Genomic DNA, 16,731 nt, shown 5'->3' on the forward strand with positions numbered 1-16,731 from the left:
GGACTTTTGTCAATCCAGTAATAAAATAAGGAATTAAATTTAACAAACAAAGAAATAAATTAATTACCCTACAGATGAACCAAAAAAAAACATCTAAATGAAACCTGTAACCTGAAACCAGTAAAACCATCAAAATGTCTTTAATAAATAGATTTCCGTAAAAAGAAACTAGTTCCACATCCAGGCCCGGGCCGCGTCTGCCTGCCCTCGGCTCAATTCAGCCTCGCTCTCGATGATGTAATCAGAGTGAAGTGGAGCTTTGCGTCAGCACATCAGCACATCACTGAACTGTGTCGAGTTCCCCACAGGCCACGAATGACCATCGTGCTCCCGCGTGTACAGATTACATAATTTCACTCCTTAAACACGTGCTTTCGGTCCAAGTGCTGACAAATATTTCAACTATTTATGCAAGGAAGTGACGGTGAAGCATGAAATGTAATTTATCTGGTTTAATATAACATTACAATTAACTATTTATTTAATCATCCATCTTCAGGGAGTGTTTAATGTTACTTAGGGACAGGGTAGATACAACATCACAGACACACACACAGACACAGACACACACACATATTTACACACTCATTCATGCCTTTAGGGCTTAAAGTACAGAGGTTAATGGCTCATTGTACTGGAAGAAGTCTTCGATTTCATCTTTACAGTATGTTCGTAGGGTAGGGGGAATGGTAGATTAGTGAATGTTCCTCGCACCTCCTCTGGGATTTCCTCTGGGTTCACAGGTTTCTTGCTCTAGTCCAAAGGCATGCACTGTAGGATGATTGATATCTTTTAATTGTTGGTGTGTGTGGGGTTGTTTCCTGTAATGGGTTGGCATCTCGTTCCAGGTTGTCCCCTACCTCGTACCCAGAGTCCCCTGGGATAGACTTCAGGTTAAGTTATAAAGAAGATGGATAGATGGATGGACCCATTTGTGGCCTGAGGAGACAAAATTCTATTTGTGACATGAAACCTATTGAACAATGTCAATGTCTATGATTGGCTTTATGTATAAATTGACATTATTGATCTTCTATTGATTTCCCAACACTAGTAATCTTGAAAAAGGCTAGCAAGGCTAGAAAAATTGATACAATGCAAAACCGTGTTGCTGATCTCATCTTTATTTTCTGAAATTATGAAAGCAATTCTAAGGCATTTATTGGATCTTGTCAAGCCTGACAGTTCAACACGCTATTTAATTGCACTGAAACGTCTCGAGAGCATGTAGATCAATGTTTAAATCAGATTAGCACAGACTCCTCATTGTCCTCATGGAATGTTCTGGAAATCACCCGCTGCTTCTCTCTGCCAGGGTGCTACGGTGCTGAAAATTCAATAGAAGATATTAAATCTAAGGCGCTCGGCAAAGATCTGCGAGCGCTACAGAGCGTTAATGAGGACCGGATCATGGTATGCTGGGTAAAGTTTCTGATTAAAGGTGAAAAGTTCAGCTGAATAGATGGGCTAAGAGCTAGCGTGATTTAATTGGCTGAGTGGGCTGATGGTGCTGGGCTCTTTGATGGAATGATGTGAATACTGATGTTGCTAATGATTTTAACAATACGGCTGAGACGTTTACTGAATTGCTTTCAGAGAATCGAGTAGAATTTTCTTGGGTTTTTGAGCGCATGATTGTCAGGTGAACTGGTATAATGATGGTCAAATAAACAATTCTCAGAATTTTAGAAAAAGAAATGAACTAAGGTGTAAAATTCCGATTAGCTGAGTGATTAGCCGAGCGTTCAAAGATGTCTGCTGAGGCTTAAGCTTCTTCCACATAAATAAAAAATTATAATCATTGGCAACAAGTATTTCCATCAAGACAAACAACATGTCCATGACTATGACCTCCACTGACCGGAACTGACTGACATGTATTGAATAAACTGCTGACCACATAAATAAACCTTTTTTAATCGGGATTTTTATCCAGGCTTGGGACCGCCACTGAGAGTTAACTCTTCAAATAGAATAAGGAGTATAATTCAGTTGCAAGAGAGAGATTAGTAAAAGACAATTTTCGAGTTATATATACCAGTAGTAAATATTAACATATAGATGTGTTTTATATGCTACACTATATGTTTCACTGTTTTACAAAGCAAACTGTACAATCTGAGAATTTCTAAAATTCTGTAAAGGTTTAGCAGCAAGTGAAGACTCAGGATTCTTTTTTATTCATCCACTCTGAGACTTTAAGGCTTTGACTGACATTAAGCTGTTCTTTTCCTCTCAGGATTACAGAGTGAACATCTTCCTGCGGCAGCAGTGGAACGATCCACGCCTGGCCTACAGCGAGTACCCGGATGACTCTCTTGACCTCGACCCCTCCATGTTAGACTCCATTTGGAAGCCAGATCTGTTCTTTGCCAATGAAAAAGGTGCACACTTCCACGAAGTCACCACCGACAACAAGCTGCTGAGGATATTCAAGAACGGCAATGTGCTTTATTCTATAAGGTGAGTTCTGTCCTGTATTTTTTTTTTTGTACAGTGGCATACGAATGTTCCTTCCTTACGAATTTTCATTTTAAGAATTGAAATTTTGCAAGACATTTGCATTGGCATACAAAGCATTTTCGGCCTTAACCAAAGATACTGCATCCCTGTGCTTGGTGGCACGACTTCCTGTGAGGAGCCTTGACATGGAGTGCTTGGCTTGGGTCAGTTCTGGGATTTTTGGGATCTGGAACGGAATTCGTTCTGCAATACAAATTTTCACCTTAAGAACTCGACTCCAGAAAGAATTAAATTTGTATGCCAAGATTGCACTGTAAGTAGTATTGCTATGATCTCACAGTTGGTCATCTTGGATTGCAAGATCATATACTGGTAATTCTGTAGCCATCCATAGCCAGGAGTCCAAGTGAGCAAGGTGTGGGAGGGCTTATGAAATCTTTCACTGCTGTCAATCAGAAGAATGTTAACCAGTCCTTGGTGTTAAATACAGAAATGTTCCAAATAGTTGCACAAATAACACCCTGGAGTGAATGGTGCAGAAAAATCTGGAAGATTTCTGGTAGTGTTACTGATGTCAGTAAAAGCATGTAAAAGATTTTGTTGAAAAGACTTATAATGTGATTTCACCCAAAAGAATTTGACATGCCATTGACCTGCCACTGAAAACACTCAATTCCAGTCTAGAAAAGTTTTCTGACTTCATCTTGACCAAGAGTTTGTAAAAAATAAATAAATAAATATTTTCGAAATACAACGTTAGCTAAGTCATTTATTCTGCTGGAAAACAGCTTAATCACTGTCAATTTCAGAAAGGAGCAAAGATAAATAGTTGAGGTTCAGGTCTCATAAAGGACTTGATCCTTTTTGGCTCACACCTCTTCACTTGAACACGGCTAGTTCTGGTCTTCAAAACTCTTACTCCCTACAAAGCCAAGAATGGATCATCACCCTCTTACCTCAAAGCTCCTCACACTGCACCTTGCTCCCTCAGATCCACTAGCACTGCTCGACTGGTCTCACCGTCTCTGAGGATAAGGTCTTCTCTGTTCTGGCACCGAGGTGGTAGAATGAACTTACCCTAGATGTCTAAACAGCTGAGTCACTGACCGTCTTCAAACGACGGATGAGGACCTACCTCTTCCTGAAGCATTTAAACTAGTTCTTATTTTTTCAATTTATGTATTGTTGTATGTTGATACACTAAATCAGTATTTAGGCTGATGGTATCCTAAGTCTGTGACCTATTGAACCATTGATAGAGACTTCAAAGCACTCTTATATGTCGCTCTGGATAAGAGCATCTGCCAAATGCTAGAAATGTAAATGTCTTGGATTTCGAGAACAGTATCTTGACTCTAGCTCTAGAAGATATACCGAGCCTACTGTAAGGTCTGGAAGTACTGTAGATTTATTTAACAGACATCCTGAGACAACAAGGAAATTTCTAGATTCAGAAGGGAACCCATTCTCTTCTGGGTGACATTGAATAGTTGTATTATAAATCATCATGAATCAGTAAACAGGTGTAGATAAAGTGGTAGAACTGGTGGCTCAGGATGGTAAATCAAGGTGTATCAGATACTGGGCTCCTGCTTGGAAGGCTGTAGGTTCAAATCAAATCCCAGTACTACCAGGCTGCCGGACCCTTGAGCAAGACCTTCAACCATTAAAAGAGTCTTCCAAAGGCTGTAACAAGAAGAGTTCTGGAATAAGCCTAGGACAGACCTATGATCACAGCAGCAGTTCTGAATAAATGCCTAGTATTTAACTACAGCATTGAGATTAGACTATCCACTGAAACCACCCCGAGATATAGGCATCAACTGTTTTTATAGGCATCAACTGTTTAGAAGTGTAAATCTATAATCTGAATCCATGTGGAAACATCTACAGTAGAAGAAGGTGATTGACAAGTGCCAAAGTTCCAAGCAGAAGTCATACCAGGGTGAACCAGAGGGTCAATCAGACCAAAGGAGTGGGGTGGTTAGGGGCAGGCAGAGTGTGAGGTAACACACAGACTTGTGAGAGAGGATGAGAAGTGTAGGGTAGATATGACTTGACATTGCATTCACTTCCCAGCCTGATCCCTAGAGAAGCCAGAGAGGAGGAGTATAATTAAAACATAGGCAATCTGCAGCTGTCAGCCTTTCCTCCATCCTGTCTTGAACATTACTGGCTCCTGCTCTGGAAATGCATGCCTCAAATCGGGCTTTGACATAATAATGGAAAAAAAAATGGCAGCAGCAATCTATGGGGGCCAAGCACCATTCACAAATCCTGTTGCAGCTGTTGCCAGGTAACCTAGAACAATTATATCTGGTAAAATTTTGTGATGGAAATTCAGTGCTGACATGCCTGCTGAAAGCTGATTGGCAGCCATGATTAGAAATACATTTACAGATTAAGCTTCATTTGGCTGAAGCCTCAGAGTAGGTGTGTGTGTGTTCAGGGTATGGTATGTCTTACTTGCATAGACTATTGTCCAGGGGAATGTGGTAGCTTAGTGGTTAAGGCATTGGACTACTGATTAGAAGGTTGTGAGTTTGAAAGCGATGTCCGAAGCCACAGAGTCAGTAGGGGGAGTTTCCTGGTATGGTATGTCTTACTGGCGTAGAGTAGTGTCCAGGGGAATGTGGTAGCTAAGTGGTTAAGGCATTGACTTACTGGTTGGAGGGTTGTGAGTTTGAATCCCATGTCCGGCTTCATTTGCCTGAAGCCACAGAATGAGTGAGGGGAGTTTCTTGGTATGGTATGTCTTACTTGCGTAGACTACTGTCCATGGAAATGTGGTAGCTCAGTGGTTGAGGCATTTGACTACTGATCGGGGTCCCAGGTCAACCAAGATGCATGAGAATCCCAGGTCCACCAAGCTGCTACTGCTGGGCACCTGAGCAAATGCAATAAAATAGTAACTCTGGATAAAGGTGTTGGCCAAATGCCAGGAAAGCATGTTGTCTGGTCTATGGGATAGTTTGCCTGATGGGTTTTAGTGAAAGAAAATTATAGTAATATGAAGAATACGACCGATTGCTCAGCTCCTTTAAAAGAAAACCCTAAGCTCTGAAATCTGGTTTTGAAGCGCATAATACCCAGCGCGACAAATTCCCAGGATATTTCTTTGGATTTCATTTTATTTTGGTTACATTGTGGACTACACAGCATCATTCAGTCTACTCTAAGATGTTCTATACATATAAAAGTGGTGAGAAAAATCATTCTAATAATTTTTACCCACATTTAGACTGACCCTGACGCTTTCGTGTCCGATGGACCTGAAGAATTTCCCCATGGATGTACAGACATGCATCATGCAGTTGGAGAGCTGTGAGTAAACCAGCCTTTTTGTCCCTCTTCTCATTTTTTTGCATAATCCCTTACACTAATTTTTTCCCCCTAACATGTCATGGTAGCTGTGGTTGTAATGAGGTTGCCTTGAGGATGCCCTGATGTCATTAGGTTTGATGTGGACCCATAGCTGAACCTCTGGGCCTCTGTTTAACCTCCCAGCAGGGGATTCATGGATCTAGCATTCTTCTAGGAACAGGACTAATGCAGTACTCCTGACGCTGGAGCTGTAATCCTTTACCTTAAATATGAAATAAAACAATTGCTATGTATTAATCCTCTTATAGCAGACCTATAGACAAGTTATTAGTTACTAGTTATTATTGTATGTACTTTTTGTCCATTTGTAATCACTTTTAATGTCGTGGAACATTTACAAAACATATGCTTCAGAACTGACACTGGAGACTCCTTCCATACATGCTAAATTTAAAAAATGTATTTTTTTAAAAACGCTGTCTTAAATAAAAGTCCCTATTTTAGAGGTTACTACAGAAACATTACATAATAGCACTGGCATAGTAATATAGCTACCGTGATTAGCTACTAAGATATAAAATTAATCAATCAGAATTGAGAATTCAGCAACACTGTGGTCTAGCAATAAGAAATGACGACTTGGACTGAAACAGGAAGCAAAAACACTTTACAGCACTGTAATAAACACCAATAATTTGCAATTCAGTCCATATATGATACTCGAAAACAGATTTTTTTGTGGTTTGCTGAGGAACATTGTTTCAAATAAACCTAATACGGATGCTAGATCAGCACGTTCCACCAGTCTGTCTTGTTTAAGAGCTGAAAGTTTAGTCAAGTCTGTAGTTGAAGTATGCAGTAAGTCACGCTGAGTGCTCATTTCCTCACAGGAGGCTGCGGCGCCGCACGGCAATAATTCATTCAGTCCCTAGCAGGACGATCGCTGTGTTCAGTGACTAGGGCTTTTAACGGAAGAACCCTGTCACTGAGGATCTGTCTGCATCCTCGCATATTTTACAGCAGCCTAATGCATGACATGACGGTTCATCCTGCCTGAATTAAAAGGGTCTACACTACAGAGACCGGCTTCATTACATAATACCGCTGACTGGCTGATGGTGGAACAACAAACAGCTTATCGGGGATATAAATAAAAAGAAGACTAAACTAAAGGGTTTAGTTACAATTTACAATCAAGGAAAAGTGGAGCTAGAAGGATATAGCGGAAAAATCAGTGTCGCAGATCCCTAAGCATATGCTGTGTCTGGGATAGTCAGTCCCTACAGGAATTTGTGGGGTTTTTTTGTCTGTGATTTTGTTTGATTTGCAACTTTTTTAGTAACCTGGGATGCTTTATTCAAATTTTGCCCCAAATTTTTTTAGAGCTTTTTATCTGGAAAACTGGTGAAATCACGAGCACAGGATTCTTCTACTCCTACCAGTGAAGACACACATGTAATGACTTTCGCTGAGAGTTCTTCATAGTACTCATGTTCCAAACACATGACTGGAAGACAGTTTGGGCTGAATGGGTGTTGTGATGACGTCACATGACACGTCTCTGAACAAATCTGTGGAGAATCTGCTGTAATTGCAAAAGAATTCCAAGCTCCAGAGAAAGTCTGGGAACGCAAAATCACCAAACCCTGGAGGAAGTTTCTTTTATTGTTGTTGACAAGATAGATTCAACAAGCAGACAAAACAGAAATTCAAACCTAAAACTTCTAATCTGGATTTGAGTTTGTATTTGATATGTAGCTTTGGTTAAACTTTACACACTTCACGGTGCACAATGCAGGAACTACGGTACACATCAGCCGAGACACGATCGACCATCTACCAACCTAGCAAAATAACTGATGTGCAAAGACGTCTAGTAGGCTAAGTCTTCCACACCAGACAGATTGCATTTAACCAGGAAAAAAATGTTGATTTTGTTTGAAGTTGTTGAAGGAGTCTCAAGTGTCGGTGCTTTGTAACCAACTTGCTTCAAGTTTACGTCATTTTTATGAAATTTCAGCAAAAATGGGTGAGGGATTTGTCTCTCCCCAACATTAAATGTAACTATAAATGGATAAAAAACAAAATATGACATGCATTATACGTTTTGTATAAGAGAAATAACTCTCTCGGTAGAGTGCTGTTACATGAAATAAATCAATAACTTCATCATGCACATCACTGATTATTTTCCAAGTTTTTTATCCCTTTTATACGCAGCAACTGTAAAGCAAAGAGCAACCCAATGGAGAGAACCTTAAAATCTGATTAAATAAAATACTGTAAAACATATACATGACATTCTAACCTCAAGACATATTCATTATTATTTAAATGATTTAAATATCAAACACCTGCATGCTAAAATATTCACGTTCCGTCCTCCTGAGGAGCGGGAGAATAAAAACCATAGCACACTTTGGTGAAGCCGTTGAGAGTAAAGCACTTATGCAAAGTAATTCTCCGTTCTCTCCGTTCGGCCGCCTCAATCCTCCATCAGATGAGAGTCTAAATGGATGCTGGAGCTAAATAAAGAACGTCAAGATTCTTTCTAATTACATCAGCTCTGATTTATTTAAACATTTTTACACCCCGTCTCCCGTTCCCACCGCAGTTAGCCTTGGGGATATTTGCGATGGCACGATTTAGTGCTCAGAGACACGATTCGTCTTCGTTTCTGGGCCTCGAGCTGCTTTATTATGCAGAAAATCTTCTGGTGTTTCAGTCAAGAAGCACAAAGAAGCAGCATAATGGCGCATAAAAGCAAGGAGAACCAAGCTAGCTGGTATCTAAATATTCGGATAAATCTCTGATCCCAGTCTGATGTGTCTGATCAATGCGTATACAGTAGAGTTTATTTTAAAAATCTGTGAATTTGTTGTTGATTTGTTTTGTATAGTTTTAATTAGTATTCCGTTTGGTTTCACTATCACTGAACCTCGGGGGGGGGGGGGATACTTACGCAAGATAGTGTAACACAGTCTTCTCTCTTGTCTCTGCAGTCGGCTACACCATGAACGATCTCATCTTTGAGTGGCAGGAGAAAGGACCTGTGCAGGTAGCTGAAGGACTCACGCTTCCTCAGTTCATCCTGAAGGGCGAGACCGATCTCAGATACTGCACCAAGCATTACAACACAGGTCTGAACCCCAGTTCTGCACCCACAACAGCACAAAAACACCATAGCTAACACAAACTGATTACCCACACATAAAATATTTCCCTGTGTGATGATAAACTCCGGCTAAACAGAATCCTGGGTTTGTGTAGTTCGAAGGTTTCACACTGCTCCTACTTTACCTGGGGTTAACACTCAATCCTGGATCTTCATTATCTGATGTTTCACACAAACCCTGCTGCAACCTTCATCTCATTTGCATATTTTATTAACAATCCTGATTGGATAAATCCATCAAACGAGCATTTTAATTAACGGCTCGTCTCACGCTTTCACTTCAGAGAGGAGAAAAAGTTCAGGTCTGTGGTTCTGCACTTGAGCAGGTTCTGTTATCTTTCACAGCTTTATCATCTTTTTAAGTTTGTTGTGAAGTTAACCAGCCGTTAATTCCGCTAATTTGTGTATTTTTCTCTCACACTTCCACAGCGCATGCTTCCGAGTGTTTTTCCACCTGACTCTCTCTACAGAGCTGTTTTTACCTTGTTCAGTGTTTCTACATCCTGGTTTTCACCTGATATGAGGTTTTCACACGCTGTTCAGGTTCTGATTGGGTGTCTGTTGCCTAGCAACAAGTCGTAATGTTCTAACAGTGCATGGTTTCACGCTGAACACGTTTAGCACCGCGATGTGGAGTTTCTTAACCCCAGAGCTTCTACATTACACACCTGAAACCTTCCTCTACCCCACGGGTAACAGCAAGGATTTGGGACAGTTTGGGTAACAGATGAGAAGGTTGTGAGCTTGAATCCCAGCACTAACACTGTATGGTCAATGCCTGAGACCAATAACACTCAACTGCTTAGTTCTGCATGAATTGTAAGTCACTTGACTACAAGGGCTACATTTCCTGAAATAAGGATTTAGTAACTTAATTACATTTTAGTAGAGAAAATAAAAGCACAGGATAATTGTGTGGGGCTCTGCAGAAAAGGGTCAGACATCAACAATATATAAATTCTGAAAAACAGCCAGAAAGAAGGAAAATTGAGATTTTCCACCAAAAATATTGACCTCTCAATTGTAATTGTGAACGTAAGTCTGTTTAAAAATGATGAGCAAATGTTTTTGTATAGGCTTGTTTAAGCTGAACGATAAAAACAAGATTGTAAAATCAGTCATTGTGTCTGAAGACGTCTCAGACCCTCATCAGGAAGCTAAATGTAGACGTAAGCCTCAATGTAATCAGATGGCAAACTGTCTGATTGTCCTGCATCATCGCTTCCTCATCAAAAGAGCTGCTACAGAGGAAGAGACCAGTACAGAGAAAATGTTCCAATGACCTAATTAAAGACTTGACAAGAACAGAAGCGAGAGAATCTATCAGCCATCGTTTTAGGAGAGACAGATGCAGTTGAGGGTTATAATCAAAGTAAGAATTAAATTAATTAATTAATTTGTTGCTTTTGTAAACTTAACATTCTTTGACAGTCAAGTTATTTTTTAACTCAGTCCCCTCCAGGAGTTTGTTTTATTTATTTATTTATTTATTTATTTATTTATTTTTTGTTTATTTATTTATTTATTTATTTATTTATTTATTTATTTATTTTTTGTTTATTTTTTGTTTATTTGTTTATTTATTAATTAATTATCATATTGTTATGGCAAAAATGCTAAATTTTTCCCAATTTTGAAAGATTTTTTTTGTTTAGTTTGCTTTTTTAAAGTTTATTTATTTATTTATTTATTTGTTTATTTATTTATTTATGATTTTTTGTTTTTTAGGGGTTTTTAGTTTTGTTTTGTTTTTTCCATTTATTTATTTGAGGTTTTTTTTGAGGGATTTTTTTCTTTGTTTTTTTGAATCTGTGAAATCATTAGCTCAGGATTCTTGTTTTAATCTCCTACTCACGTTCTACTCACGTGGCTGGAAGAACGTGATGAATATGTCACACGCCGCATCTTGGCTCAAATCTGCAGAAAATCTTAATTTCCTCTGAATATTATGGAGCTGGGTCGAATTTGCGTTTATTTCTGCAGTAAATCCTGTAGGGATTGATAAGTTTGCTGGGTTCTAAATGTAGAGGTGGGCGTGGCGTCTTTTCAGTCAAATCTTTAACTGTGAAATCTTTTTGATGTTAATGCTTTAAAATACCAGAAATTTCTCAAAACAAAAAAAACAATCCATTCAGGTAGGTATTTATTGAAGAATTGTCAAATAAAATGTGTTTAAAAGTTTTTCCCGGGCTGCCACACACACACACACACACACACACACACCTGATATCTCTCATCACATCTGTAACAAAACATCAGCATTTTTGCCACTTTGACTTGATGCTCAGTGATTGCAGTGAGATGGAAAGATATCTCCATGATGACTGAGGAGCTCTTTATCTCCACACAGCGGGACGTTTTCTGTGTGCTGCCATGACCGAGTTAGTGAAAGTTAGCAAAGTGAGAACTCATCAGGAAATAATGGATTTCTGCTCCGTGTTGCACCGTCAGCCTCGTGACTACACACATCACCGGGGCCGCTTCAATAATTCCTTTAGTCTTGAGCTCTTTAAATAAAATGGAAAGTGATTTAGAGCCATGGGCAGAATTTAATAAGCTCCAGTGACAGGATCTTTATTTCACAGGAACTTTTAGGATAGTTCTAATAGGAACTATTAAATTATTGAACCTTATTTTCTTTATGAAACTTTTATAGAGTTTGCAGTAGTCCATGGTTATAAAATGTTGATTGTGAAAGCATGAGATACGTTCATGAAGAGGCTAGCAGGTTGGTTTATAACTGGACCATTTTAAAACCCAAAGATAAGGACAAGGCTTGTTGAGCAAAATGTCATGCACTAACTGTCCGATCAGCTAGCATCCGATCAGTTACTGTAGCATTCAATCGACTGGTATTCAAGCAAATAGTATCTAATCAGCTAGTATCCAAACAGCTAGCATTCAATCAGCTACTATCCAATCAGCTAGTATCTGAATAGCTAGCATCCAATCAGCTTGCATCCAACAGCTAGTATCCAATCAGCTACTATCTAATCAGGTAGTAGCTGCACAGCTTGCATCCCACAGCTAGTGTCCAATCAGATAGCATCCAATCAGCTAGAATCTGAATAGCAAGCATTCAATCAGATATCATCTAATCAGCTTGCATCCAATCAGCTGGGGATTTTTTAAAGGGGAAAAATGATATCTCAGCGGTTGGGTTGTCTCACATGGCCTGGTTACTGGTACAGATGGGTGAGTATTTCAGAAACAGCTGAAGTGAGTTGTTTTGTTTTCCCACAACAGTCTCTAGAGCTTACAGTAAAGAAAGGTGCAAAAACACATCCAGTGAGCTGCAGATCTGTGGGAGGAAACACACTGATGACTGAACTGGGAAAGAAACTCCTGACTGGTTCAACCTGACAGGAAGTCTGTAGTAACTTAAAGGTAAGGTAAGAGAGGAGCAACGAGGAACGAGGACATTTATACATAACCTTCCTGGAGAAGGAATATAAATGGAAAACAGTATAGAAACATAGAGGGAAAATGATAAAGTTTAAAGTTACTATCTATAACATTTATCCCTAATGAGAAGCCTGAGGTGATGGTGGTGAGGTAAAACTCCCTGAGGTGATATGAGGAAGAAACCTTGAGAGGAACCAGGCTCAGAAGGGAACCTCATCCTCATTTGGGTGACACTGGACAGTAAATAATGTAAATGTCCTTTCTTCAACAGCAACCTAGTGCTCCTGAGGAACTAATAGGTCAGTGGAGGTTCTGAGCTCATTATAGACTTTACACTAACAATGAGGTGGATGAGCTACAACCAAGAATAGGAATCTGAGGCTGAGCACAGGATCATAAAAACCCGACTGTTAAATTGATATTATCCAACAGACCCTAAGCCGTAAACATTCGCCTCTGACACACATCCGGCATTTCATTTATAAAATCAATCCTCTGTTGATTGATTATTTTTAGTCAGATTTGCTTTTCAGCGTGCCCTTTGTCCTCGTATCACTAAATCTATCCAAGTTCTAATTTCTATCTGGCCTGAAATCTTCTCCCAACTTCAGAGGTTATTATCAGTTATAAAGACTGTGCACTGGAGCCTGTCATATTATAATAAATAAATTTGCGACATTTGCGTAGTCATTATTAAAAGTTAAAAAAGCATATTGTTACAGCTTTTTCTTTAAAACATTACTATCTTAAAAAAAATAATTATAAGGAATCATTTCTAACTTATTCATTATTTATTGCCATGTAAAAATTTTAATATACACCGATCAGGCATAACATTATGACCACGTCCTGCACTGTGTATTCTGACCCCTTTCTATCAGAACCAGCATTAACTTCTTCAGCAGTTTGATCAACAGTAGCTCGTCTGTTGGATCAGATCACACGGGTCAGCCTTCACTGCCCATGTGCATTAATGGGTCTTGACCACCCATGACCCTGTCTCCGGTTCACCACTGTTCCTTCCTTGGACCACTTTTGATAGATACTGACCACTGCAGACCGGGAACACCCCACAAGAGCTGCAGTTTTGGAGATGCTCTGATCCAGTGGTCTAGCCATCACAATTTGGTCCTTTTTCAAACGCGCTCAAATTCTTACGCTTGTCCATTTTTCCTGCTTCTAACAACAACTATGAGGACAAACTGTTCACTTGCTGCCTGATATATCCCACCCACTAACAGGTGCCATGATGAGGAGATCATCAGTCTTATTCACCTCACCTGTCATCGTTTATGTAATCGTTTATGAATACAGGATGATGTTGGTTGCACAAACTTTCACACTCAAGTATTTTCACTTCTGAGCAATAATTAATGAATATATATATATATATTTGTTTGTTTTTTTTGTTTAATGTGAAAAAAATGAACCTGTGTGTGTCACAAGGTTTTATCTTGTAGTAACGTTTGTCTGGTTTCCTGCAGCTTTATTTTAAAACTGAACAAAAACATAATGAACTTTAAAATAAAATTGCTTTCCTGAGCTTAATGAGGTTATGGTTAGATTTAGGTGTAGCTAGAATTAATTAGGCAAATGTGTATTGCATTAATTAGAAAAATGACAAGTGTGTGTGTGTGTGTGTGTGTGTGTGTGTGTGTGTGTGTGTGTGAGAGAGAGAGTGAGAGAGACACTGAAACAGTGGTGGCTTGTTCCCTGTAGTGTGGACAGAATGATTCACACATCTCTGACAGATCAGACGTCTCACGGTGGCTGTACCGGGTCTCTGAGGAACCCTAAAGAGACGCCGCTGTCAGTCTGAACGCTCCTGAGAAACATCTCCCACTTAAATGAAACCGCTATTGTTCCCTGAACGCTGTATTGATATCGATCCTGCACAGAGACATCATACGAAAAAAACCCAGCTAATTTATTACTGTGGTTCAATATAGATTGAAGAAAAACGACATGGTCCTGTTACACAGGTCTGAAATAAATGCTCTGAAGGATGTGTATGTGGTATGCGATGTCTGTAACACACAAACACACACTGATGAATTATCAGCATGCACCACCAGTGTGTTGGTTTGACCCCTGGAAGAATCTGACCAGTGGAAATTATGTATTTTTCATGTCTGAATATTAAACAGGAAACATGGCGAAAGCTAGAACACACTTGTCAATTCCTGTTTCCCTCATGGTTCATAGTTAAGTTTACCTGTTTTAAGTTTCTTTCTGGTTTCTTTCTGGTCTTTCCTCATGCGCTGTCCTCGTGGCACAGTGTACGTTCCTTGTGCCTGTGTCCGAGGCATTAATGAGCCCTTTGTTCTGTCTTCTGTGACTTTCCAGACTGTAGCCCGTTCCTGGCCTCCAGATTACCCAGTTTCCAGATTGAAGCCTGTTCCTTACGGATGGACAGATAGATGGATGGATGGATGGATGGATGGATAGATAGATAGATAGATAGATAGATAGATAGATAGATAGATAGATAGATAGATAGATAGATAGATAGATAGATAGATAGATAGATAGAGAACATTCCTTGTGCCTGTGTCCGAGGCAATACTGAGCCCTTTGTTCTGTCTTCTGTGAAGATTACCCAGTTTCCAGACAGTAGCCTGCTCCTGACCTCAAGATTGCCCAGTTTCCAGACAGTAGCCTATTCCTGACCTGCTTGTCACTTTTTGTTTCCTGGTACTGGACTAATAATGTAGAAGCCCAGCTGCTCCTGTGTCCTTTGCCTGCTGTGTTTCACATGACGCCTAATAGCAAATGACAAGCTTAGCAGATTTTTCTGCTAATATATACTTGTAAAAATCTGAATTAGAATCATTTCTACTGCATGATAATCTTAGATAGATAGATAGATAGATAGATAGATAGATAGATAGATAGATAGATAGATAGATAGATAGATAGATAGATAGATAGATAGATAGGTATGTGGGAGGTTGGGTTGGATGGATGGATGGATGGATGGATGGATAGATAGATAGATAGATAGATAGATAGATAGATAGATAGATAGATAGATAGATAGATAGATAGATAGATAGATAGATAGATAGATAGATAGATAGATAGATAGATTGTAGCCTGTAGTAAGTCACATAAATGTTATAGCTTCCCAACTTTATTTTGTGAGGCTGTGTTATTATTATCATCCTGCATCAGTGTGTGTGTGTGTGTGAGTGTGTGTGTGAATGAGTGTGTGTGTGTGTGTGTGTGTGTGTGTGTGAGTGTGTGTGTGTGTAAAACTAATCATCAAGATTAATAACACATTGACTAATGAGTAACAGCTAATGAGCTTTAAGAGTGATGCCTTTAATGGACCTAATTATTGACCGTGATGTCTTTCCCTCCATCTCCATTTCTCTCCCTCGCTCTGTTTTTTTGTTCTCTCTTCACCTCTTTTTATTCCTCCACCTCCTCCTCGTATAGTATATGGTCTGTTTTATCGCTTGACCCAGACGGAAAAGACGATGCTGACCGAGCAATGAGGTGTTATAGGATGTGTGTTTGAAGCGTTAGGACATTACAGTGTCTTTGTGTGTTAATTCTGTGCGGCGTTGTCTTTATCTAGGACAGCTGGCTGAAAATGTGTCACTCTAATCTGCGCTGCCAAAAAAGATGATTTCTTTCACAGAGGAAGTCATTTAAGACTCATCCAGCACCACAAGAGCCTTCCTTCATGCTTCTTTGGTGCACAAGTGATTCTTTATTTATACACTCCTCATTTACACTGCCGCCATCCAGAAGCTCGTACCGACTCATTTAATCAGTTTCTCTTTTTGTTGCACTTCTCTGGGAAACTTCAGTGAGGAAAGTTCAGTTTTTTAAACATTACAACACCACAGCGCTCTTACGATTCTCCAATTCTGTTCGGTCGGGGAATTTTCTAGAACAGCAGATGTGACAGTAGTGCAGCTGCAATACCACGGGTTTATTAGTATTAATGCACTTGTTCTAATACTACATCGTTTCTATAGCAACAGCTCCCTCAGATATTACCATTCACACACAATTCAATTTAATTCAATTCAATTTATTTTTGTATAGCGCTTTTAACAAAGAGCATTGTCTCAAAGCAGCTTAACATGAGAAACAGAACCCGGCTGGAGCTGGTCCATCTCCGGATGCCACTGGAGCCGGCACAGTCTCTGTATGCCTCGGGATGTGTAGAAGAAGGGAAACAAGGGAACAGCATTAGCATAGCTGCTGTTCATAATATTAGCAGTACTAGATGATAATGTGTATTTAATCAGATGTACTGGAGCACAAGGTTATGGGAAGTGTTAGATGTATGCCTGGCTAAAGAGATAAGTCTTTAGTCTACGTTTAAACTGGGAGACTGTGTCTGAGCC

The 16,731-nt window shown here is 39.5% G+C and overlaps 1 protein-coding gene across 1 annotated transcript in view; it reads left to right on the top strand.

The window, feature by feature from the left end:
* glra3 (glycine receptor, alpha 3) overlaps window positions 1–16,731 on the top strand; it is a 72,634-nt gene that overhangs the window by 30,755 nt on the left and 25,148 nt on the right. Inside the window, exons 4-6 of the mRNA XM_058385987.1 lie at window positions 2,240–2,463; window positions 5,705–5,787; window positions 8,790–8,927. Of these exons, the coding sequence (XP_058241970.1) occupies window positions 2,240–2,463; window positions 5,705–5,787; window positions 8,790–8,927 (445 nt within the window). The remainder of the gene's footprint in view (window positions 1–2,239; window positions 2,464–5,704; window positions 5,788–8,789; window positions 8,928–16,731) is intronic.

Source organism: Hemibagrus wyckioides, linkage group LG03 (genome assembly GCF_019097595.1).
Source record: "Hemibagrus wyckioides isolate EC202008001 linkage group LG03, SWU_Hwy_1.0, whole genome shotgun sequence".
NCBI lineage: Eukaryota > Metazoa > Chordata > Actinopteri > Siluriformes > Bagridae > Hemibagrus > Hemibagrus wyckioides.